Genomic DNA, 27,742 nt, shown 5'->3' with positions numbered 1-27,742 from the left:
AATTTCTTCTTAAAAAGAAAAAAATAGTTCTGCGCTTTAAAGGATGAAGATTTTAATTTTTAGAATTACGTTGTATTTTTGACTAATGTTTTCTAGTTTTTCGCAATCTCACTACTTCAATATTTAATTTATATCTTAGTAAAGTAGAAAATTGTTATTTATATGCCAAATGTTTTCAAAAATGTCATTCTCGCGTATGCGCCCCATCTCTATATTTAAGGAAATGTGGAACCTTTCCTCGCTAGTTTCATGGAACGTCTTAGTGGATAAAGATGGGTAAAACTACCCGATTAGGGTTTCTGTTTTGTGCGTTTGTGATTCTTTATGCTCAAAGAGGTATGTATGTATTTTGTGGAATATTGGAATATTTAAAAGTAGTATACAGGTGGTAAGTGACAATAAAATATTTTTTATTTTAATAATAAGTTTAGAAATTGTTATCTCAGTGCAGACAAGTTCTGTAATTTTAAACAAAAAATATTTAATTAGGCTACCATTGGAAAGAAAATTGAATTCTACCTAACTCTCTTTTTTAGGGGGCTGAACATTCAAACCTAAAAATATTCACAAAAGTCTCTCCTTTTAAAAAATTTACCTTATTAGCATTTCTGATGATGATATTAGCTGTAAGAACTGTTCAAACTTTTTGACTGATTTAAATACTTTACTTCATTGTTTATAATTTTTTGTTCTTCCATATTTCTTTTATTGTTGTGCTCATTGTATATTTTTTGTATTACTCTTAGTAGCTTGTTGTCCGTTTATTTCCTCTTAGTATTTTCCATAGTTCCTGTCTATATCGAAGGCTTTTTCTAGGCCAAGAAATGCTACTATTTTCTTTTTCTCTTGCATCGCTTTTTGTGTTATCTGATTTAAAGTAAATATATGATCCTGTATACTTCTGCCACTTCTAAATCCACTTTGTGCTTCGTCTAGTGTGTGTTCTGTCATTATTCTTAATCGTTTGTTTATTATTTTTTCGATGAGTTTTATTACACCAGTCAATGGGAGCAAGAATAGGATATTACCTCCGAATTCTATCCTACTACATGGATTTTAATGAAATTTTGGACCTAGCCTCTACTTATCTCCTAATTCAAAGTCTACCCTATGTCGATGTGTGCTTTTATCTTGGGGATGGAAAATTTTTTGGTTAAAATTACTACGGAATTCGTTAGAGAACCTAATTTTAAGCAAAAACTGTTCTATAATTATTTTTTGAAAACTCAATACTTTTTGAGTTATTCGTGGTTGAAAATTGGCCATTTTCATTGAAACATAATACCTATTTGAACGGTTGTTGAGAATACCTTAAAAACTATGCATCTAACTAAAAAAACTATATTAAACATTTTTGTAGGTTATAAAAAAAAAAGAGACACTTGCCTTCATAAATCTTCTAGTTATAATACAAAAAGAGATATGGTAGGTGAAAATAGTTTGTTTTTTGGTACATTCTCAAATTTGTGTATTCAACTTGAAATAACAGCGAAACGGTCGATTTTAGGTGTATAATGCTACTAATATCTTTTGTAGTGCTTGAAAAGACCTTTAAAATGAGCTATATTAAAGGTCCATTACATTAAAACTAAGCGAGATATGCTGCAAGCAAAATTGATAACTAATGTATTTTAAGAAAAAATGAGAAGTATTTTTAACCCCCATCCACCAAAATGTAAATGCATCGTTTTCCTTCTACAATATATTTTATTAAAGTGTTAATTCTATGTTCAAAAAGTTGGACGGGTTTAAAATGAATGGTTTAAAAAAAAAAAGATCAAATTATAGAGAGCATTTTTAAATTTTCTTAAAAATCTTCTTTTCTCCATGTAACTTGAAAATGATAAGAGATACAGTAATGAAAAATGAAAAGGAAATTTTTATCTAAAAAAGCCCTACATTTTTGTGTGGTATCTTTTTTTCGTATCTCTTATCTTTTTCGAGTTGCATGGAGGAGAAGGAAGATTTTTAAGAAAATTTAAAAATGCGCTCTATAATTTGATCTTATTTTTTTCAAAAACCATTCATTTTAATCCAATCGAACTTTTTGAACATAGAAATAACACTATAATAAAAAGTACAGTAGAAGGAAAACGATGTATTTAAATTATGATGGATGAGGGGTTAAATATACTTCTCATTTCTTCTTAAAATACATTAGTCATCCACTTTTTTGCAAAATATCTCGCTTAGTTTGAATGTAATCGACATTTAGTATTGCTCATTTTAAAGGTCTTTTTAAGCACTACAAAAGTTATTAGTATCATTATACACCTAAAATCGACAGTTTCTCTGTTATTTCAAGTTGAATACACCGATTTGAGCATGCAGCAAAAAAACAAACTCTTCTTACCTACCATATCCCTCATTGTATTTTAACTAGAAGATTTATGAAGGAACGAATCTCTTTGTTTTTTTATAACCTACAGAAATATTTTATATAGTTTTTTTGTTAGATCCATAGTTTTTAAGGTATTCGCAAAGATCCGTCCGAAAAGGTGTAATTTTTCAATGAAAATTGCCAATTTTCAACCACGAATAACTCAAAAAGTATTGAGTTTTCAAAAAATAATTATAGAACAGTTTTTGCTTAAAATTAGGTTCTCTAGCATCTTCCGTAGCTATTTTAACCAAAACATTTTTCACCCCCGATAAGGGGTGGGAACCACCCCCAAGATAAAAGCGCACATCGGCATAGGGTAGACTTTGTGTCATGAGCATTCCCTACTTACTGTGAAAATATCAAGTAAATTGATATAGTAGGATGGAATTCGGAGCCAAATGCCCTCACTGACTGCCCTATAGTCCTCGGTAGTTATAACATTATCTCCTATCTACTTTTTTTTATATGGGTATTATTGGTGACACTTTCCAATCTTCCGGGATATTTTCATTTTTCAACATTTTATTTATTATTTTTAGTAATACTTGTTCTCCATGTTTCCCATGTTTTTATAATTTCTGTTGTTATTCTATCCACTCCAGGCCAGCTTTTCCATTCAACGTCTTTATTGCTTCTAGAAGAAAAATGTCCTGGGTGAGAAACCTCAGAGAATGGTTTGGATGTAGCTCAACTAAACTCTTTCTGGCTGTAGTGTCAAAAGTTAGAATAGCAATGATGATTGCCAACCAAAGAAGAAGATTGCTTCTTCTAGTTCCTCTTTTATTGAGTTTTCTGTGTTATCTTCCACTGTATTATGTTATTCTTCATTAATGTAGGTTTATATTTATTTGTAGTTCTTCTAAGTGTTGTTTACATCTTTTAACTATTTATTTTGTTTCTATTATTAATTCTCCATTTTTATCTTTAATGTAATGCTGTATATTTCTTGTTTTTTTGTGTTCTTATCATCTTCAGTAATCTTAGTTTTCTTATATGGAACTTATATTTTATTATTACATTAACATATTTGCTTCTGTTAACTTATATTAATAACAATTATGCCTATTAATAACAATCTAAAGGAAGTGACAGAATAATTTGAAAATGTTTATTAGTCGTAGGCAGGACAAGCAGGTGACAGTCAACGATTTATATCTGCATAGGAAGGTATTACACCACGTACAATAATAAAGTTGTAGAATTGTTTAGAAAATAAAATATATCCGATTCATTAATACTTCTTGCAAAATACTATTGTCCGGGTTCTTTCAGATAATACAAGTATGTAGGAAGAAGTTATTTATACACGACTAACATGTGTCATATTTCTATTTTGCTCAGAATTTTTACTATATTTTATTATAATGATTTTGTATGATTTATCTACCATACAACTTTGCATTATTTTTAAAATAGTTATCGATATAGAGAAATATGGTACGCTTTTGAGAAGCATTTTTGGGAAGCAGTCTCCTCTATCTGAGTTCCATCAACGTCAATACTTGAGAATTAAGAACCAAATTTGTCATTAATTGTGTTTTTGAGAAATTTATCTTCAAGCTTGCTTGTAGGCGATCATTTGCACCGAATCCTGAGCTAAATCCTGTTTTGCTCTTGTGTTACAAGAACAAACAAACAACAACAAACTTATAGATTAGTAGCTTATACGTCTCCTTTTTTATGTGTAAGTATAATGATTCCATTATTTTACTGACCCGGTAGTATTCTTTCCACATCGAGTGCATTTCATATCTACTACAGAGTAATTTCAGGCATGTTTCTGTTTGTCCTCTTGTGTTTGTGAGTGAAATGGTAGTTAAAGACGCATTCATATTGAACCTAATCTACCATAAGACATGTTTTGTCTTAGAACTTTTGAACTTTTATTCTCTTCTATCATTTTGGAGGTACCAGGTACAGTATTTATTATATTTTCTGGGGATTTTCTTCCTAAGGCCTTTTAAATCTCTTTCTTCAATCGTTTTAAGTTTCTTCCGTACTTTTCTGTTAGTTCTCTTCATTCTCCCATTAATTTTTTGTGTATTTACTTAGTTTTTCTTCTTTTCTCCAGATTGTTTAGGATAAAATTCACAAGTCAGCAATATCATTTTGCGTAAATTCCACTTCGTTTGACTTTTTTCAACTTCTTTTTGAAATATTCTCTCTCATTTTGCCATGTTCGAGTTTACTGGAGCGACCTCCGCTCTTATCCTGTTCATAATTTTCCACGTTTTTAAGTCTACAGATTGGTCAGTCCATTGGACTTGAGGAAAAGAAAAGGTTCATCCTGCACCGTTTCAAAGAAGCTTTTCCTGAATTTCAGTCGCTTTCGTGGCGTTCAAGCTCTATTATAGGGCATGCTGTTCGTCAACGATTTATTTAATTTTCTCTATAAGCTCTGCTACATTTCTGCATGTTGTGGGAGGCCATTCTTTTGAATTTTCCAGCTACTTAGTTTGCCCTCCAGCATGAACGAAAAGAACGGCTATTTTGCAGCTAAGAATGCACGACCCTAACTAGATGGTGGTCACTGAGAATCTCGTACAATTTGTGGAGCAATGTTTTGTGCCTTTTTGTGTACTAAGCTGCTGTCAGATCTATAAAATCAGTCCCTGTTATTCATAAGTTTTTCTTCAAAGCCCTCTTCAACTAAATTTCATGCTGTGGGGCACAGGAAAGGATACAAAATCAGAATCTACAAGACCATAATCGAAAATATCGTAACTTAAGGAGCTGAGGTCTGTCGACTGACAGAATGTTTAAAATAGAAGCTGATGTCAATGAAAATGGGGTTTTGGAGACGTTGTTTTAGGCTAACACTTCACGACAAAATAGGAAATGATGAGATACGGAAAAAAATAAGAAATGATGAGATACGGAAAAGAATGGATATGGAAATAACAATAATTGACACCATTGAATCCAAGAATTTGAGATGGTACGGAATTGTAAACTATATGAATGAAGACAGGTGGCCAAAGAATATAATGAAGTTGAGACCAGTGCAGAGAAGATATTATAATTCATGCTCTTGTTAATATATGATGAATGAGAATGACATAACTGTTTTATATAAAACATTTTGTCCATTGTTTTTATTTTTCTGTGTAATAATTCTACCAAAAAAATGGAGATATTATTTATTAAAAGATAATTAGTACAAAACAAAGAGTTATTAAGTATGCAGTGTATATCAATTTTATTTCTAGGTGTTTGGTCTTCATATCAATTAAAATAACATTAAGTCACCTTGACCTTGCACGTAGAATAGCATCTGCTCTTATATAAGAATAATAAATCAAAAAGAGTAATAATTGCCCAACATTTAAATAATAAAATTGGTGTGTTGCCACTAATAAAAAAACTTGAGTTAATAATTATTATTTTATAAGATAGGGTTTTATAAAATAAAGTACTGGATCCCTCCCTCTTGTCTTAACATACATTCATTCATTTAACTGTCATCTTGTTGGTTGTGGTACTCCTTGTTTTTCCATCCATTTCTGTCTGGAATAGACACCCCGTTTGAATTCTTAAAATTGTTTTTTTTTGTCGTATGATCCAGTTCCGCATTAAAGATATCCTTCGCCATAGTCCTTATGATACTTATATGCCCTGTCCCTTCATTGCGAATTTATGTGAGTGTTTTCTTATGCAGGCTCCCAATCTTGCCTCACCTTGTAGTATCAAATACAAAAACCTCCTATTAAGGACGTAATTTTCACAAAACTCCAGGAGACCAGGCCCAATTTGGCCACCAGCTACCCCAGAGAGCTTGGCCGACGTGTTATTAGTGTTCAGCGACTCCAAAAATCCAGCGAGTAGGGAGTTTGTATTGATTTTTTATTAAATTTCGTCAAAATTCGAGGGAGACGAGGCCCATTCTTGGAACCAGGCGCCTTGTAGACCATCGCCGTCATAATATTCGTCCAACAACTCAGGGAGAGCAAAATTGAACTCATTTCCTTCAGTTATTTCCGAATTACAGATTAATTATTTTCATCACTTCACTGCAAAATGCATTTTCTTTGTTTAATAATGCAATTTTCATTTCGTCATCATAATTTTTATTCACAAAGTTTTCTAGGCTCTTACGATTCGAAAGCAAAAATTTTCATTTAAATTCATCGAACTGCAAACCTTTGGTAGGTTTGTTGCTTTATTTCATCGCCTACCGGGCTAACACGGTCTCTCCAAGGATGGTGGTATTTACAACAACTATATTCCTAAGCATAGATTCCATCCAGCTCAAGCACCCTCGACTCTTTTACGTCTCAGGTCATTGGTTATGTATACTATCGAAGTGTTGTCGAAAGCCCCCTCTATATCACAAGTCTGTGCAGTGTTGTCTCGGTTGAATTTTCTGCTATATTTATAGGTATGTTGTTCTTGATGTGTTAGAGTGTGTACCAATATTTCATCACTGAGATGCCTGTCGAGCAGTTTCCCTAATATGTCTTCTGTAGGAAAGACATTAGACTTATTAGTCTTAGAGACTGTGCCATTTCCCATTCTCTTGTTTCCCATTTTGGAATGAACTTAGTGCATTTACTATAATCATTATTTTTTCTGTATAACATATTATGTTATTTTAGGAGACAGTAATGAAATATACCATGTGAGTTTAAAAGTAGACAACTCCGTAAAATTATACTGGACTCTAGACTACAGTTCTGAGACAATTTCCTTTGAAATTCACATTCCTCAAGATTACGGTTGGTTCGCCATTGGATTTTCAGACAGAGGACAACTGTTTCCTGCCGATTACTGCTTACTATGGAAGAATTTGAAGAAGAAAGTGTCTCTAGACGTAAGTCAAATGATTCAGTAAAAGAAATTTAATTTTTAAAGGAAGATTTTTAGGATATTTACACAGAAGAAGACGGTGTTGTACATCTCGATCAACAACAAGACTGTAGCAAGTTTAAAATTAGGAGAAAAGAGGATGTGGTTAAGTTTACATTTCAAAGGCAATTCGACACTTGTGACAGACACGATTATATTATAGAGGTAAGAAAAATCATGTTTTTATTATTATAATTGTTTAGCCACGTAAGAGTTAATAATTGAAGATATCGTCTTATATCATCTCCACGTTGGGCGCCAATGTAATATAACTCCAACTATCATTGCTTCCCAAATTGTTTTGGCTTCGACTAGCTCTAGTCTCTCAAGTGTAAGTTCGTCTTATCTGAAATGCAAATCTGAACATAAATAAATTAAAGGGACAAATAAAAGATGATAACAACTAATTAATCATATTACCAGAGGACGGCAGTTCTCGTCAGTGGCGCACACACACACACACACACACACACACACACACACACACACACACACACACACACACACACACACACACACACACACCTCCCTACACCCGACACTATATATACACGAAATTTTCGATTTTCTAAATCTGACTGAATTGGAAATTGGGCCAACTCCCATCTTAATTTTCAGGAAAAGACTCACCCATTCATATGTCAACCATCCATTTTGGTCCAAGGGTGTGGATTTTACGGCCCTTCCTATTTAGAGTCTGTTTTTCGTTCTCATCCCCAAAACTCCCAAAAACTTCGAAAATTTAAGTCCGACCTTTACGGCTTCTAATATTACTGATCATTACCTTTCCAACGCATGTTTAATTTTGAAAATCGGTTATCCCATTCAAAAGTTACCGAGCTCAGAAATATGACTCAATTTCTATTTAAAAAATGGAAAATGTTTGTGGATATGTATGTATGTGGAAAAGTTAAACCGATCTGAATTTTTTTTCTGTGTTTAAAGAGGGGGTCAGGGCCAATTCAGAACCGGTGTAGTTTTTAAATTTTGACCAACCATAAGCCAGCTATAGAACTTGGTAGGTACAAAATGGCATATTTTTTGGGGGTATATATCTTCGGTTCAAGAAGAGACAGGAGAACCGCAAATACACCAAGTCAATAGTGTTGAGTTATGCTTTCAAATGGTGTCTAAGCCGTCAGGATCAGACATACACACGGCTCAGTATAGCCGAAAAACTGAAAAACAAACTTTGAAAATTTTGGTTTTTCGACAATTACTCAAAATTTCAACCTACGAATTGCGCCAATAACTGAGCGCTTGTAAAAGAACTCTAGACGAATCTAACGGTGTATACCTCATATCCGGGAAAATTCGAATTTTTAAGTTATAGGCTTCATAAGTATGATCAAATCTATTTCCTATGGGAAAAACGGTTTTGCAAGCTCAATAATTCCTGTAATAGCTTTAGTTATAATACTTAACCTTAGATGCATCAGATACTACTTGTCAATGCGTTTCAAGCTCATGTTTAGTGATCAAAATCGGTTAAGCCGTTTAGAAGTTATTAAGCTACAAAAGTATAATCCAATTAACGATTATTCCCGAAATGGTTTATGTAGTTGTAGTAGTTACGACGCTAAATTTGATCTGGCAACGGACAATCCGAGTATATTTACCGACCATCCCAATAGTTTTTCAATCTATTTCGAATACAAAAAAAATCTAGTGTACATTCGATGGACACTAGATCATTTGGGAGATAATGCGACAAAGGCGACCATTTATAAAGCTTAACGTGTAATCGAGAAACATTGCATTCAACTTCATACATTTAATTTATAAATAACTTTGAAAAACTCCTGATACAAGAATAAAAAACCGCTAAACGCCGTAAAAATGAGTAGCGCATACAATATTCCAGCTACAAAAGATCTGATAGGAATATTACGTGGCGTGGAAATGTATTTTCATTTTGATGCAAAACAAAATTTTAGTTTTATTTTAAAAGATTTTTTCATAATATTTGCTAAATTTGAAGTAAACGCGCCACAAAAGAGTTTCAAAATTCAAACTGTATCAAAGTTACTCTTTTGTGGCGCGTTTTACTTCAAATTGAGCAAATATTATGAAAAAATATTTTAAAATAAAACTAGAATTTTGTTTTGCATCAAAATGAAAATACATTTTCGCGCCATGTAATATTCATATCAGATCTTTTGTAGCTGGAATATTGTATGCGCCACTCATTTTTACGGGGTTTAGCGGTTTTTTATTCTTGTTTATTATACATTAAACATGAAATGAAATAAAATTTTAATATTAAAAAAAAACAATCCTGTCTAAAATTGCACAAAATGTGAAAATGATATTTATGGCAAAATGTATGGTTCCCTTAGTTGAATGGATTGTAAGCTTGATACAGTTGAAAAAAAAACAACTTGTTGCTGTAGTTGTAGTGTGGTTGTAGTTGGACGTAGATACTTATTTAGGTGTAGGCTGAATGTAAGCTGAAGTAGTTTCAGATAGGTATGGAGTGTTGCATAGTAGCGGCCATGGTTACTCCAAAGAAGAAATTGAAATGAGGCCAAAAAACTAAAATAACATAATATTTTGTGTTAGCAACAGCATAGGTTTTAAACAATTTCTTGCCATGTTTTACCAACATTCGTCAGCTAATTCAAGCGCATTATCTGCAGCTTCATTTCTAGTTCTTAAGCCTAGTCGAGTCCTCCAAGTATAGTTTCATATTATCCCTTGGATTGCCCACTTGTGCATTAAAATGGCCTCCTGATGACTTCCTCCTCTGATGCAATATGATTCAGTATGTCTCCTAATTGATCATAGAAAGCTTATATTTCATTCTCACCCAGCTCTACTTGACGAGCACACACACATACAACATTTAATACTTCTTTACTAAGTACAAATTTCTCTTAGATACTGTTTGAATATAAAATTATGCTTTATTTATTCTTCTTCTTTAAGTGCCATCTGCGAGACTGTGGTTGGCAATCATCATGGCTATTCTGATCTTAGATGCTGCTGCTCTGAATAGTTCGGTTGATGTGCATCCGTACCATTCCCTCAAGTTATGCAACCATGAGATTCTTCTCCTTCCTACACTTCTCTTGCCCTGGATTCAGTGACGGTTTAAGGCATCATGGGCCCTAGGCGGCCATAAGAAGTAGGCCCCTTTGTAGCGACCATTTACTTAAAACAAATTTACAGATATTTATGTTGTTTTTTTTACATTTCGCAAAAACTTCTCATTAATAGTCCATAGCTAATATACCAAAGAAAAAACCAAAAAAGGGGTATTGTGTCGATATGTGATTTTGCCCTGGGTATGAATGCCACCCCTTCGGGGGTGAAAAAACATACATTCAAAATAAGTGCGGAAATGGATAAACTGATTAATTCTAAGTAACTTTTGTTCTATCGAGTTTTTTCACTAAATTAATACTTTTTGAGTTATTTGCGAGTGAATATGTTCATTTTTCAACAAAAAAAAACACGTTTTTAGACGGTTTTCGCAAATAAATCCAAAATTAAGTAGTTTATCGAAAAAAATTATTCTTAGAAAAAATATAGCGTACACAAAATTTAAAAAAAATGGTAAGTATATGTATGAAGTATGTAGACCCAGTATAAGCAGAACTGAAGCTAATAAAAAATAGATTCTTATTCGACAAATTCCAAATCAAATATTGCAACGTAAATAACCAAAAAATAAAGCACTTTTCGGTGAAAAATCATCACAACTTTTTTAAAGTGTTCAAAAAGTTTTATTTTTGTTTTTTTTAACAAATTTCAAGTATCAAAATTAAATTATCATTTGGTTGTCTTTTTAAAGACAGATCACATGCTATGATATTTTTTTGTGACGGATATTCTTGAGTTGGGATTGATTTCATGTAATCGAATGAACTATCTTTTAGTAAAGTCGTCCCAGGAACGCAACTCATAAATATTGGCAACATCATTTTAAAGTCTTCTACTTTAAAATGTATCATATATGTCTGAATTGCCAATATAAATGAGTCAGATTAAATAAATTATTAGAAGAATTTTTTTACTTAGCAACAACATTTTTGTTTATTTGTAGTATTTTATATTTTGACAACGAAACCCGATTTGGCCTTTGAAACGTTAATAAAATCTTGTGGCTTATTTGCGGTAAAATTGTGGCTTATTTCCCATTATAAATAGTTGATTATAAGCAAGTACAGCTTAAAATAATGTCGATTCCTTTTTTTTTGGAAAAAAAATCTTGAAAATTTATGAAAATCTTGAAAAAACTTATAAGTATATTATTTATATGATCTGTAAGTTTCACCGGTTCACAGTGCTTATTTTTCAAAACATTGGGATTTAAAGTAAAACAAATTTTTTGAAATTTTGAAAAAAATGTCTTTTTTTTCAAAATAACTTAAAAATTATTAGTGGTACCAAAATCAAAGAGTAAAAAAATGTAGGTTTTGCTTTTCTAAATATTTCAGATTTTTTGCTATTTTGGAAGATAAAAATTGGTTAAGAAAATAATATGACTTCAAAATTTGCATACCCTGAGTAGAGAATTTTTCATTTATTAAAAATTAATAAATGAAAATAGTTTCTATCCTTGTGGGATCGGTACTCACCGGAGGGTCCGCCGACGTTCGGATACAATTAGCGTCTCTTTGCAAAAACAATGACGACTTTGCTAAGTAACAAGACATTTACTCAACACACACACTACCCATTACACTAGGTACCTGATTGGAAAAATCCACTGTACCATGCCAATGGCCATTAGTTGTCGAGGCATTAAGCCAAATAAAAAAAATGCATACACTCGTGATTAGTGACTTGTTCAAGCCCTTTCTACTACAGCCTTTTTATAAATAAGCACTTTATACCGATAAAAGTCACAGAGCATATAAACAATACATAAGTAAAGTAGCTTGTGAAGCGGTAAGGGCTAATTTCATTTGGGATGCTAATTAGGGGGTTATTTTCACCAGTTTTTTTTTACCCAGAAAATGGGATCAACTTTATTCTGAGCGTATCGTTGAAATTTATTGAAAACAAGAATAATGCATTTTTAAACATTTAAATAAGTTGCTATGAGTTTTTCGTGAAAAGTGCTTCATTTTTTGATTATTTCACGTTGAAATATTCGATTTGGAATTTGACGAATAAGAACCTACTTTTCATTAGCTACAACTCTGCTTGTACTGGGTCTACAGACTGCACACATACACCATTTTTTCAATTTTTTAAAAGCTATATTTTTGCTAAGAATATTTTTTCGATAAAATACTTACTTTTTGAGTTATTTGCGAAAAATCGTCTAAGAACGTGTTATTTTTTGTTGAAAAATTAAGATATTCACTTGCAAATATCTCCAAATGTATTGACTTGATGAAAAAACTCTAATGAACAAAAGTTGCTTAGAATTAGTCAGTTTATCCACTTCCGGACGTATTTTGATGGTACATGTTTTCACTCTCGAGAAGGGGTGGAATCAACCGTAGAGGAAAAATACACATTGGCACAATATAACTTCTTTCTTTGACATGTTAGCTACGCTTATATCAAATTTCATGTCAACCCAAGCTCTTGTTTCAAATCCAAAGGTTCTTTAAAATCCGGAGGCTGTGCAATATTTTACCTATAAGGCCCATCAGTGGGTAGAAATTGAAAAAAAGAACGTACCATACCAAAATAATTACCAGCTTCTAAGCAAAATTTGCTTGCAAAATTGATTACCAAATTGAGGGAATGATTAGAACATGGAATATAAAAATGCCTTTAAAGATAACTGCTTAATTTGTCTTGAAGTCGGTTGTATTTTCCTGATATTTGACAGAAGACAAAACAAAAAACTGAGTTTGATTGGAAATCACAAAATAACCATTCCCTCTTTTTTTTCTCAGTTAGACCTATTTGATTTTTTTAACATTTTAATTTTTTTAATTACTGCTTAAACAATTCAATATTAATTAATGCATTTGTGTGGGATGCGGGCCCCATCAAGTGTCCGGGCCCTAGGCGGCCGCCTAGTCCGCCTAATGGTTAATCCGGCACTGCCTGGATTTTCCCTTGTATAATTAATTGAAGTATGTTGTATCTCTCATTACGCATAACATGTCCCAGGTAATGCAGCTTTCGTGTCTTGATGGTTTCCAATATTTCCATTGTTTTGTTGACTCTTCTCATAACTTCGTTGTTTGTTACATGCTCGGTCCATGATATCTTCAGGATTCGTCGATACACCCACAGTTCGAATGCTTCCAACTTTTTAGTAGTTGACGCGAAGTGTCTATGCTTCTATCCCGTAAAGCAGAGTCGAGAAAATATAACACCTTGCCAGCCTAACTCTCAAGTCTAATCGTTTGTGTGCCAAATTATTGTGCCCAGATAGTTGTAGTTTTCAACTTGTTCTAAAGTTTTACCTTTAATCGTCAGGCTTTCATCATTATTTTGGGTTTTTAATATCCTCATAAATTTAGTTTTCTTGATGTTTATTGATAATCCATATTCTTCTCCATACTCAACTGTCTTGTTCATTAGCTTTTGGAGGTCTTGGAGGTTGTCCGCTATTATGATAATATCGTTCTCATATCTAATGTTGTTAATCGGCGTTCCATTTACCTTTATTCCTGCTGTTTCTCCCCCAAGAGCTCTTTTCATAATTTCTTCAGAGTATGCATTGAATAGTAGTGGTGACAATACAGACCCCTGTCGCACTCCTCTTTTAATTTCGAATTCTTCTGATGTGTGTTCGTTAATGCGTATGTGTGCCTGCTGTTTATAATATAGATTTGTTATAATTCGAAGGTATTGTAATTGTAATAATTGGTTTGCTTTATTTATAGGAGGGAACAACTCACGTCGTTTGGTCTAGAGGACAACACACACTCTACAAAGCAAATGGTGTTAACATAACATCGTCTCATGAAGACTCAGGCATGGTGAGAGTGAACTTATTAAAAAATACTAAAGCAAACTACAAATTACCATCACATGTAAACATTTTTGATTTGTTAAATGACAATGTTAAAGTACCTGCTGAAGAAACAACCTACTGGTGTCGTGTTGTTAAAATACCAGAAGAATATAGGAAAAAGCATCATATTTATCAGGTGAGTTGAATAATTTTGCTTTCTATGAGCTTCTGCTACAAAACAGACATTTTTCACTTAATAATGATTATTAAAATTCTTCCTTTCATGTTTTTGTTAGTATGGAGCTCATATTCAAGAAAGTAGTGAAGGCGTGGTCCATCATATGGAAGTGTTCCATTGTCAAGCTGATGCAAATGAAGAAATTCCTTTATATAACGGAAATTGCTTTGCGGAAGATAGACCTCCTAAAACACAAGTGTGCAAGAAAGTGCTTGCTGCATGGGCTATGGGGGCAACCCCGTTCACGTATCCAAAAGTAAGTAATATTAAATAAACCACAAACATTCAGAGTCATAATCTCTCTCTCCTATGGCTCTACTGCCCAAGTCGTGCCCTTCACTAAATGGATGCAGGTAACCCACACTGACAAAAGTTTTCCTTTTGAGGCATATGGGTAGGTCCCATTTAAATACATAGTTGAATTTACCAAACTGAGAAGTAAATGCTGAGATGGCAGAGAGAAATAGTTTCTTAACAGTAACTTGGACTAATGTTTTAGGAAGCGAGTCTGGCCTTGGGTGGAGAAAATTTTAATCCTTACATCATGCTAGAGGTACACTATAACAACCCAGACCTTAAAGCAGGTAATACATTTTGTTTATTAAAAGTCTAGTTTATTTGAAAATATATGATAGAATAGTAGAACGCAGTAGACTTCATGATGATGCTCAACATGACTTAAATACTGTAGGTATGCTTTTAACACCTATTAAAGGCATTATATTATTTTCAGGATTAATAGACAGTTCAGGTATAAGATTCCACATTTCTTCGGTCTTGAAAAAGATGGATGCTGGTGTAATAGAACTCGGATTAGAATATACGGACAAAATGGCCATCCCACCGGAACAAAGTCGTTTTTCTTTATCAGGATACTGTACGAGTGCATGCACTGCGATGGTCAGTATATCGAAAAAAGTTATTCTTCAATGGCGCTCAAGAGTAAAGTACCTTTAAGTTTCACAATATCAAAAAATGTTATTATGATAAGTTGGTTGGAATTAAAAATTATTTTTTAATATGCTTTTTTTTGTAATATGCAAAAACATAGTTTTAATTCTAAAAAACTTTTCACAATAACAACTTTCGATATTATGAAATATAAAGGTACTTTACTTTTAAGCGAAATTCATATTTTTTACGTACATCGTATAAGTTTGATCAAATTTAATATCTGATGGTTACATCTTAGGTATTAGACCATGCAGAACTTTTGATGAAGAATAATTTTTTTCGTAAAATTAACAAGAATAAAAAACCGCTAAATGCCGTAAAAATGAGTGGCGCATACAATATTCCAGCTACAAAAGATCTGATATGAATATAACGTGACGCGAAAATGTATTTTCATTTTGATGCAAAATAAAATTGTAGTTTTATTTTAAAAGATTTTTCCATAATATTAGCTAAATTTGAAGTAAAACGCGCCACAAAAGAGTAACTTTGATACAGTTTGAATTTTGAAACTCTTTTGTGGCGCGTTTACTTCAAATTTAGCAAATATTATGGAAAAATCTTTTAAAATAAAACTAAAATTTTATTTTGCATCAAAATGAAAATACATTTTCGCGCCACGTAATATTCATATCAGATCTATTGTAGCTGCAATATTGTATGCACCACTCATTTTTACGGCGTTTAGCGGTTTTTTACAGGAGTTTTTCTTATAAATTAAATGTATGAAGTTGAATGCAATGTTTCTTGATTACACGTTAAGCAGCTTTATAAACGGTCGCCTTTGTCGCATTAGCTCCCAAATTATCCAGTGTCCATCGAATGTACACTAGATTTTTTTCTATTCGAAATAGATTGAAAAAAATTATTAGGATGGCCGGTTAATGAACTCGGATTGCCCGTTGCCAGATCAAATTTAACGTCGTAACCACTACAACTACATAAACCATTTCGGGAATAATCGTTAATTTTATTATACTTTTGTAGCTTAATAACTCCTAAACGGCTTAACCGATTTTGATCACTAAACATACGTTTGAAACGTATTAACAAGAAGTATCTGATGCATCTAAGGTCAAGTATGATAACTGAAGCTATTATAGGACTTATTGAGCTTGAAAAACCGTTTTTCCATAGGAAATAGATTTGATCATAGTTATGAAGCCTATAACTTAAAATTCGAATTTTCCCGGATATGAGGTATACACCGTCAGATTCGTCTAGAGTCCTTCTACAAATGCTCAGTTATTGGCGCAATTCGTAGGTTGAAATTTTGACTAATTGTCGAAAAACCAAAATTTTCAAAGTTTAGTTTCAGTTTTTCAGCGATACTAAGCCGTGTGTATGTCTGATCCAGACGGCTTAGATACCATTTGAAAGCTTAACTCAACACTATTGATTTGGTGTATTTGCGGTTCTCCTGTCTCTTCTTGAACTGAAGATATATACCCCCAAAAATATGCCGTTTTGTACCTACCAAGTCCTATAATAGCTGGCTTATGGGTGGTCAAAAGTCACAAACTACACCGGTTCTGAATCGGCCCTGACCCCCTCTTCAAACACAGAAAAAAAAATTCAGATCGGTTTAACTTTTCCAGCCCCATACATACATACATACATATCCACAAACATTTTCCCTTTTTTAAATAGAAATTGAGTCATATTTCTGAGCTCGGTAACTTTTGAATGGTATAACCGATTTTCAAAATTAGACATAGACATGCGTTGGAAAGGTAATGATCAGTACTATTAGAAGCCGCAAAGGTCGGACTTAAATTTTCGAAGTTTTTGGGAGTTTTGGGGACGAGAACGAAAAACAGGCCCTAAATAGGAAGGGCCGTAAAATCCACACCCTTGGACCAAAATGGATGGTTGATATATGAATGGGTGAGTCTTTTCCTGAACTTTAAGATGGGAGTTGGTACAATTTTCAATTCCCTCAGATTTAGAAAATCGACAATTTCGTGTATATATAGTGTCTCATGTATATATAGTGTCGCGTGTAGGGGGGTGTGGGTGTGCGCTACTGGCGAGAACTGCCGTTCTCTGGTAATAATAAAAATGGTTCCCCTAAGATTCAAACTTCCGTAAACACACTGTATACTTAATACCACAGTAAAGATAATAGACAATCATTTTAGAGCCTGTCTCCAGAAGGTATTACCATATTTGGCTCCCAATTACACACTCATTTAACAGGAGTACGTGTCATCACCAGACACTTTGATGAGCATGGAAGGGAACTACCGGAACTCAACAGAGACAACCATTTTAGTACCCATTTCCAAGAAATACGAATACTTAAACGACCTGTCAAAGTTCTACCGGTAAGTTCATAATTATTTTCAAGAGTTTCGCAAAGTTCTTTCCAACATCTAATTTTTCCGCCATTGTGTATTCCTTCACTTAACAGTTCTCTCCAGTTCTTTTGGTTTTCCAGTCCATTTCCTGCAGATTCCTCTCTCCATTGCTTTATCCACTACATATCTGAAAGATCTTCGGGGTCTGCCTCTCTTCCTTCTTTCTATGGGGCTCCACTCTGTTATTTTGTTTATACAACGTTTTTTGTCTGCTCTTCTGACATGTCCGTACCAGGTCAAATCCCTTCTGTTCTATGTAGTCTATCCGAGTTAATTCCCATTCTTTTCTTAATCTGTATATTATTTATTCTACTTCTCCTTGTTACTCCGCAGCTTCTCCTTAGGAATTCCATCTCTGGAACTGGCAAGTACCACACGTTAGCATCGAGCAGTGAATCATGTTGCCCTTTGAGCACTCTTAAATTTATCGTTTAACATCGACTTAGAGTCGCTACTAACATCAGTTTTTAAAAATGTAAATCATATTTCTCGATGTCACCTTTCTATAGGGTTGCTAGTTTCATGTACTAAGCAGAACGTAAGTATTATCCACATTTTTTCTTTAACTAGTCATAATTTTAACCTTTTGCATTCATTCTAACGTGGAAATACTTCGTTCTAGGCACTGAAGATGATTTGATCTAGAATGAAAACGTTTTGCGAATTCTTTTGGATGACTTTTAATAGTTTCTTAATAAACTTTTTATACCATTATACAAACGAAGTTTTTACTTGTTCTGTATGATTTTTAATTATGGTATACAGCCAGCTACTGGGACTTTCCCATTGATTTTGTTTTAATTCCATCTCTGTTGCTCTTATTTTGTTTTTGGTTTTCTTATTTCTTATCCAATTTCCACACCCATAAGTCAGGATATTTCTTGTCATGGTGTTATATATTCTTCTTTTTGTTTTTACATTGATGTTCTTATCCCAAAGTACCAGGTTCAATTTTCGTATGCAGTCTCATGTTTGTCCTAGTCTATTTTTTGTATCTTCTTCAGTTGTTCCTTTGTTTGATATTATGAAACCTAAATACTTGTACTTATCTGTTCTTTTGATTTGTTTACCTTCGTCTATTTCCAGCTGTTTTATTTCTGTGTTTTCCGTTGTCAGCTATTCAGTTTTCTTTAAGTTTATTTCCATTCCATTCTTTGTATATTCATGTTCTAGTTTTCTCATCATAAAGCTAAGGTCATCTTCGTCTTGTGCAAGAATTTGATTTTAGAAAATCGATAGAATGGTGATAAGCACATGTTCAAATATGAGTATGAATTTATCCTGAAATTACCTAACATACCTATATCTTTAAAATATGAGCAGTTTGATTTTTAGGGCCATAGTTTAATCACCAAATGCGACTACAACACAGAAGATAGAGAAAATATAACTCTTGGGGGGTTCAGCATAAGCGACGAGATGTGTGTTAACTACATCCACTATTTTCCTAGCAGCGAACTGGAAGTCTGTAAGAGCTCAATAAGTGATCAAGCGTTGAAAACATTTTTTAAATATATGAACGAGTAAGTTTTTAAAAACAATATTTTTTTAGTTTTCATTTTAGTATATTAAAATTGTTTTTGTTCCTTTCTCTCAGTGAGTTGCCAGATTTCACATCCATAAAGTACAACGCTTTTAAAAATACTGGTGCTCTTGTAAAAACAACAATATAAATTAATTTTCTTTGATTCACGTTTTCCTAAACATTGTATTTTGATTCTTTTGGAACAAACTGTACCTTTTTAAGATAAAGATTTTTGATTTCAAGTGTGAACGCGCTGTGGTATATAAAAAACATGTGTCCTATTAAGTGTCCCATTAAGAACATTGATTAGACCCGTAGTGACCTATATGGTTGTGAAACCTGGAAAATGATGAAAAAATATGAAGCCCAACCCAGGACATTTGAGAGAAAGATACCGAGAAAAATATATGGCCCGGTACAAGAGGAAGACGGCACATGTAGAATCAGGAAAAACGGCGAGGTTAATAAATTGCATGAAGTGTATGATATTGGAAGATTTGTAAAAAATCAAAGACTGTCATGGCTGAGACATGTTCAGACACAAGAAGATGCAAAAACAGCAAAGAGAGTATTACAATGGAAACCGATAGGAAGGCGAAAAAAAAGGAAGGTCCAGAAAGAGATGGTTGGATGACGACCTGAAAACCATGAATATAAGACAATGGGAGAGACGGGCAGAAGGGTGATCTGAATGGTAGGACATAGCAAGACAGACAAAAACCCACCCAGGGTTATGATGTCAAAAAAAGGACAAGAGGAAGTGTCTCATTAAGATAAGTTCGCCTCAACTTTGCCAATAGGGCTTTTCATTCACAGTCATTTGTTTCGAGCTTCTGTCATGTGTCACATAATATTAATATATCTACGTCATACGTTATTGGTATATACGCTGTGAGCTCCTACGTAGAGGGGATATTTATAAATTCGCGAGCGCCAGTAGTGACAAGTCTATAAACGTTTACCGAAAATTTGACATAAATGTCAAAGTGATTAATTTAAAATTAAAAACATTAATTATAAAAAATATTAGTTGATCAAAGCTGTGGTATATATTTTTACCTTAAATATACTTACGTTTTAAATACTGAATTTACGTTTTTTTAATGTTCTGTAATATGTAATTATAAATTAATCTATTAATCTTGGCGCCATCTACACGATAATTGTGAAAGTATCCGAAGTAAGAAATTAATATTTCATCAATAGAACGTCAAAATGATTAGCAAAATCTTAAAAAAATCTATTACAATTTAATTACTTTTTAGCGTTGTAAATATTACGCGATAACAATTAAATAATAAATTTAAAAATTACCGGTGAAAGTTGAATTCGTAACCGCTAGGAGCGACACCAGCGAAGCTCAGAGCGTATACCAGGGGTGGCCAAGCTACTTGATGGTCCGAGCCATTTTTCAAAATTAGAAATTTTTCGCGAGCCGCAATTAAACATTATAGTCCATAGTACATAGTCCTTTTTGGAAGATGATTACGTAATGTTGTTCTGAAGCTATTTTCTTGTGGCATTTTTACAATTTTAACTATTTAGAATGGGAAATAAGCCACAATATTATTAAAAAATGATTTTTATTAACGTTTCGACGCCCAAATCGGGTGCCGTTGTCAAAATACAAAATACTATTAATATAAACAAAAATGTTGTTGCTTAGTAAAAAAATTCTTCTAATAATTTATTTAATTTGACTCATTTATATCGGCAATTCAGATACATATGATACATTTTAAAGTAGAAGACTTTAAAATGATAGTGCCAATATTTATGAGTTGCGTTCCTGGGACGACTTTACTGAAAGATAGTTCATTCGATTACATGAAATCAACCCCAACTCAAGAATTTTTTTACTAAGCAACAACATTTTTGTTTATATTAATAGTATTTTGTATTTTGACAACGGCACCCGATTTGGGCGTCGAAACGTTAATAAAAATCATTTTTTAATAATATTGTGGCTTATTTCCCATTCTAAATAGTTAAAAATGATTAAGTAAGTCTTAAAAACGGTCTTAACTGCTTCTTTTGAGCGAGTCTACCACTTTCAGAAAAATTTTAGAGTGCAGGTTGGACGCGTTTCCGTGTCCCACGTCATTAACATATTTACGTTGTCGTACTAACAAAACGCGGCTGTAAATTTGTCGGACAAGTGATGGACAATCTTTATTAATTAAATATAAATATAAAAAATAAATAACCATTTTCAATTTCATTGCAACACGAAACTACAACCGCATCATTATTCTAGTCCAATCAGAGAGTGCAGCAAGCACCTCTACCGGTTTCGAAACTTATTAGTCTCTCATCAGGAGGCACATATGCTGCTCTCTACAAATATAAATACTTTAAGTTGAAAATTAAGAGTTTTGTAATCAAACAAAACTACCACGCTAGAGTGACATCTTGCGGGTGTCGGACTCTACAATTTTGTTATTACAAAACTCTTAATTTTCAATTTAAAGTACTCACATTTAATTACTAAAGATTGTCGATCTCTTGTCCGACAAATTTACAGCCGCGTTTCGTTAGTCCGACAACGTAAATATATTAATGATGGGGGACGCGGAAACGCGTCCAACTTGCACTCTGAAATTTTTCAGAAAGTGGTAGACTCGCTCAAACAAAGCAGTTAAAACCATTTTTAAAACTTTTGTAATCATCTTCCAAAAAGGACGATGTACTGTGGACTATTATTTAAAACAAAATCAATGGGAAAGTCCCCGTAGCTGGCTGTATACCATAGTTAAAAAACCATACAGAAGTAAAAACTTCTTTTGTATATTGGTATAAAAAGTTTTATTAAAAAACATAAAAGTCCTCCAAAAGGATTTGCAAAACGTTTTCAATCTGAATCAGATCATCCTCAGTGCCTAGAACGAAGTATTTCCACGTTAAAATGAATGCAAAAGGTTAAAATTGTGACTAGGTTAAAGAAAAATGTGGCAATACTTACGTTCTGCTTCGTAAAAGAAACTAGCAACTTTTTGAAAAAGGTTACATCGATATTAATGGTTTACATAATAATTAAGTGATATTTGTAGCGACTCCAAGTCGATGTTGCAAGATGAAATGTGCTAGGAGTGCTCAAAGGGCAACATGGTTTCCTGCTCGTTAAGAACTTGTGGTTCTTGCCAGTTCAATGGACACAGACCAACAAAAGTGAAGGAGATGACAATCTAATTATCAGACCGAAGTGACATGACAAGATAGGTAGTCAATTTTTGGTTATGAATTTCAAATTATTATTGTTGTTTAAAAAATTTTTTTTTGGATTATATATTAGTAACTGTATAAAATTGAAATTTAAATTATAATAATTAGATTTTATTGTAAAAGTATATAAGGCAACTCTCTACTCTCTGTTACAGAAAGAACTGTTGTTAGTGTTAGGTAGGTTTTAGGTGTTAGGTTTTTATCTACCTAACACTAACAACAGTTCTTTCTGTAACAGAGAGTAGAGAGTTGCCTTATATACTTTTACAATAAAATATACAGTTACTAATATGTATATAATCCAAAAAAAAAATTTTTAAACAACAATAATAATTTGAAATTCATAACCAAAAATTGACTACCTATCTTGTCATGTCACTTCGGTCTGATAATTAGATTGTCATCTCCTTCACTTTTGTTGGTCTGTGTCCATTGAACTGGCAAGAACCACAAGTTCTTAACGAGCAGGAAACCATGTTGCCCTTTGAGCACTCCTAGCACATTTCATCTTGCAACATCGACTTGGAGTCGCTACAAATATCACTTAATTATTATGTAAACCATTAATATCGATGTAACCTTTTTCAAAAAGTTGCTAGTTTCTTTTACGAAGCAGAACGTAAGTATTGCCACATTTTTCTTTAACCTAGTCACAATTTTAACCTTTTGCATTCATTTTAACGTGGAAATACTTCGTTCTAGGCACTGAGGATGATCTGATTCAGATTGAAAACGTTTTGCAAATCCTTTTGGAGGACTTTTATGTTTTTTAATAAAACTTTTTATACCAATATACAAAAGAAGTTTTTACTTCTGTATGGTTTATTATTTAAAAAGTGTAAAAAAGGTATTACATTTTTCTCTCAGTGTTTGGATTTTACGAATTTTAAAGTGAAATAAAATGGTTCACATCGTTATTTCAAATATGCAAATAATTCTACAAGCAGCTTTACTAATTCAGGATACTTCGATTCTTCATCATTCTTCCATCTTTTTCTGGGACAAACACTGTCTTTAACACTCTGCCTTCCTCTGATCTTACCACATGACCTGCCCATTATCTTAGTTATAAATATGTCTGACGATTTTTTCAGTGGAATACACAGTCACCAATTCAGCTTTGAGGCGCCTTCTCCATTCTCCTGTCAATTCATCTCTTTGAAGGCCAAATATCATTCGGAGAACTTTCTTTTCAAAAACCAGCAGCATATTTTATTTCTCGCTGATGTAGAGTCCATGTTTCACTTCCATAATAATAATAGGGATGTTCACAAAAAATTAAAAAGTCATTTCAAACATGTAAAACGATTAAGAAACACCCTAGGAATAATTGTCCAAAATTTCAACAAAATTGAAAAAGCCTTTCTATAAAAAATCTTTATTAGAAATCTAGCATTATTTTAAGTTTCAAGAACGCTTCTCTATTGGCCTGACGTCACTAGTTGCATACCCCAAGCGCGCGCCATTCTCATAGTGTTAACTGTTTACCTGTTTGACGTTTCAGGTCATTTTATTTTGTTCTTTTCTTGTTTTATCAGGGTTAAAGTGGAGTTTTATAGTGAATTTGTTTAGTTTAAAGTTGATAGACTGTTTGTAAGGACATATTTTGGGTTTTACAAAAATAAACAAATACAATGGAAGAAGGTTTTCAGAAAGCCGATTCGTATAAACTACCGACTGTAGTGTAGATGTAACAATGGTGTATGATTTATTGGCATCTTGTAAAAAAATAAATCTACCACAGCTTTACTGAGTGTATATTCCATATAATTTTCCATGCCTTCTTTAAGCTAAAAAAATAAATGCTTAATACTCCACAAAAAAAAATAGAGAAAGTTGTATGCATGCATTGTACGCATGCATATTGATTGTATACATACATTGGCTGGTTATTACTTTACCTTGGTTAGGTGTACTTATTAAAAATATTTTTATTCTTCTTCATGTGCCTTGTCCGTTGTGGACGTTGGCTATCATCATGGCAATTTTAATTTCGTTTGAGGCGTTTCTGAATAACTCGATCGATTTTTGTCCAAATCATTGGCGTAAGTTTTTAAGTCATGAGTGTCTTTTCTTCCGGGTCCGCGTTTGCTCTCTATTTTACCTTGCGTTATCAGTTGGAGTATACGATATTTATCATGCCTCATGATATGACCGAAATATTTAAGATTTCGTTTCTTAATTGTAAAAGAGATTTCTTTTTGTTTTCCCATTCGACGCAATACCTGTACGTTGGTGTGGGTCGCCCAGGATATTTTGAGGATACGTGGGTACACCCACATCTCGAATGCCTCTAGCTTTTTCATTAATGTTTCCATTATTGTCCAGGCCTCTGCGCCATATAGCAAGACCGGAAATAATAACATTTTAGCAGCCGCATTTTTAGTGGGAGAGATATTATGTCGCAATGGGTGAAAATATTTCTCATGCATGTTGTTAAATGTTGCTATGTCCTTTTCAACTCTAGATCTTATTTCGGTTGTTTCGTATTTCGAGTTGACAACTGTTCCAAGGTAAAAAATATTTTTGAACTTGGGTATTATACATTTTCATTTCAACCAATCTTTTCACTAAATTATTAATGATTTTAATATAATATAAAGTCATACCTACATCCACATGTAGTTATTTCAAGGTTTACTTTTACTGTATGTATTATTAGAATCCCGTTTTTAGGAATATCCCAGTTTAAGGAATACAAATTTGAGGTCCCGAAACTTTTTCATTTACTCTTTAAGGGGGTAGGTGCAAAATCTTGGTCCAATGTTATTTAAATTCATTCATTTTTTTCTAATCCTGAGAAAACTAATAATAAGTATTTTTGAAAAATGTAAATGCAGAAAGAACAATTACATTATTACCAAGGACCGAAAGTCTCTGGAAAACTTCTATAATGTTTATTTTATTAAGTTAGTTCTTTAAGTTAGTTATTTTAAGTTCTAGCTGCAACAAACCATTTCTTTTTCTGTTTTAAATTGGCTGGAACGGTAATAAAAATCTTGCCAGAACTGTTTTTTGATGTATTTACACACCCAGGAAGAAAACACCACTTATTTGGCTTTATTTTCAATAATTAAATACGTAAAAAACTGCGCACATTCAAATACACTGAGTAAATAAGTATACAAAACTAGTCGTCGATCAAAGACGTTACGACTGCTGACGTCACAGACCGTAGCCTCGCTGCAGGGTACCGTTTTTCTAGCCTCCAAGAAAATCAACATTATGAACTCATTTATCTTAAAAAATATACATTTTTAAACAGTTTTATGATTGTTACGTTTTTATATACCTTGTAATCTATTGAATTTAACTATATTTAAAAATTAGTGAACATCACTATTGGGCGAATAATTGGCATGTACAGTCTTAATTTACATTGTCTTTTTAGCAGCTTAGATCTTAATAATGATAATAGTGAGTATAATGCTCTATTCCACGCAGCTATCCATGCTCCGACCTCTTTTATATGTGGTTGTCATCTCTGATTACCACCTCTATATATTTAAGCTCTTTACTATTTCGAAGTTGTGGTCATTAATAGTTATGTTCTGTCGAACTCTCGGACTTGTATTTTTGGTTACTAGTATGTATTTCGTCTTTTCTTCATTTATTCGCAGGCCCAGACTACATTTCTTCTTTGAGTTGTGAAAAGATCTCTCTCATGTCTCTTGTAGAATGAGCAACTGCACCTAGATCATCAGCAAAGGTCAACAATAGTTTTGATCCTCGATTCGCAAATCCCGCTGTCAGCTCAGATGATATTTTACTTATTACATTTTCCAAGGTCAAATTGAATAGCAACGGTGATAAGGGGTGAAAAGTAATTCAGGTACATTTATTGAGAGCCACAAATAATCATTCAAAGAGCCACATGTGCCACAGTTTGGCCACCCCTGGTATATACCAATGATACAAACCAAAGACGTATGGCGTAGATATACATATTAATATTATGTGACACATGACAGAAGCTCGAAACAAATAATAATCGATGAAAAGCCCTATAAGTGTGCATCTGCGTTCCTCTCTAGCGAACGAAAAAATGCGATGTGCTGTGATAAGACATAAGACATGTGCAGTATTTGTTTGTACATTATCTCTGTTATAAGATGTTCTCTCTCAACCGTTTATTTTTTTACTCTCATCTTTTAAGTACAATATTGTAAAACCAAACACATGCTGACCACTCCCTTTGAAATCCGCTATTAATATTGAAGGACAATCTTTCTTTTTCGCAGTACCATGGTCGTTAAATCTTTAGTATTATACTATTACAGCCTCAGACAAAAGGAACTTTCTCAACAATTAGTGGAGATTAAAGTAAATTCCCACCAGTTATATAGCTGTATCTATCTGTCTGTTTTAAGTGTATTTATATTTTAAGACTGTATATATATCAAATACTAATAACTTTTCTGTTTGTTTAGATGGGAAGACCAAGACACGTCACCTCTCAAAGGCATATCAGATAACTATAAATCAATAAAATGGAACCGAATGAGAATCCAGTTATTGGACGAAGTGTACAATGAATCTCCATTGAGCATACAATGTAATATGTCAAGTGGTGACAGATTTCCCGGATATTGGGAAAATGCTCCAGTTCCTCAAGTGTCCATTCCACTAGGTCCACCTGCGCGAAGATGCGACAATATTATAAAATAAGTAATATAAACAATAAAGAGTAGGTATATAAAGTAATATATAAAGTTAAAATGACTGTTTATATTACAGAGTTATTTTCTTATTTCCTTACCTTTTAACCCTCTCCATAAAACAAATGCTTCTCAGAACCCCCAAAATGTTTGGCTGCTAGTAAATCCTTTAGAATCTAACGTATCAAGACACTTAAAATATTGTGGGCTTGACCTTATAACGGTTTAAGTCGACTCATATGTTCTTCAATTATTGTTGCTAAAAATGTGGCAATATCTTATAATCGTTGACTAAAGTCTAAATCTGATTAGAGTCTAATAAAGTTATGTTTTTGAATTTGTACATCAACAGGTGCAGTCCTATCGCTGGTACCTATGATTAATGTGATTCCTAATACACTTCCAGTGAAAATAATAATTTTTTGATAAGTATTGGCGATTACAATTTTTTTATATGCGTGTCCGCGAAGATTATAACTCCCAAAATATTTATAATGAAAAGGTATAGTTCATAATAGATGCCAACGAAAACAATGATTTCCCTTTCTGTTTCTGTTTCTGCCGACGAAAACAATTATTTCTGAGAACTTTTTAATAATTATAATTTTCGTGGACCCACAAACAGAAATGATGTTTTTTGCCGATACTCCTCAAAAAATAATTTTTTTCGCTAACACTTTATT

The 27,742-nt window shown here is 33.0% G+C and overlaps 1 protein-coding gene across 1 annotated transcript; it reads left to right on the top strand.

Moving 5' to 3' along the window:
• The first annotated feature begins 251 nt into the window (after nt 1-251).
• LOC114339812 (tyramine beta-hydroxylase) lies at nt 252-27,130 on the top strand. Its single transcript, XM_028290498.2, has 10 exons — nt 252-336; nt 6,979-7,193; nt 7,247-7,393; nt 14,032-14,298; nt 14,399-14,596; nt 14,840-14,924; nt 15,074-15,240; nt 17,436-17,621; nt 18,990-19,177; nt 26,832-27,130. The coding sequence occupies exons 1-10, from the start codon at nt 273-275 to the stop codon at nt 27,067-27,069; spliced, it is 1,755 nt and encodes a 584-aa protein (XP_028146299.2). The 5' UTR covers nt 252-272; the 3' UTR covers nt 27,070-27,130.
• The last annotated feature ends 612 nt before the right edge of the window (nt 27,131-27,742 follow it).

The sequence above is a fragment of the Diabrotica virgifera genome, chromosome 7 (assembly GCF_917563875.1).
Source record: "Diabrotica virgifera virgifera chromosome 7, PGI_DIABVI_V3a".
Lineage (NCBI taxonomy): Eukaryota > Metazoa > Arthropoda > Insecta > Coleoptera > Chrysomelidae > Diabrotica > Diabrotica virgifera.
This window is presented reverse-complemented; position numbering and strand designations above follow the sequence as displayed.

Bases quoted from the DNA above. Each gene is read 5' to 3' on its own strand.
- LOC114339812 (XM_028290498.2), top strand. From the start codon at position 273: ATGGGTAAAACTACCCGATTAGGGTTTCTGTTTTGTGCGTTTGTGATT. The intron at 14,925-15,073 runs GTAATACATTTT...TATTATTTTCAG, and splicing joins CAACCCAGACCTTAAAGCAG to GATTAATAGACAGTTCAGGT. The intron at 19,178-26,831 runs GTAAGTTTTTAA...CTGTTTGTTTAG, and splicing joins TTTTTTAAATATATGAACGA to ATGGGAAGACCAAGACACGT.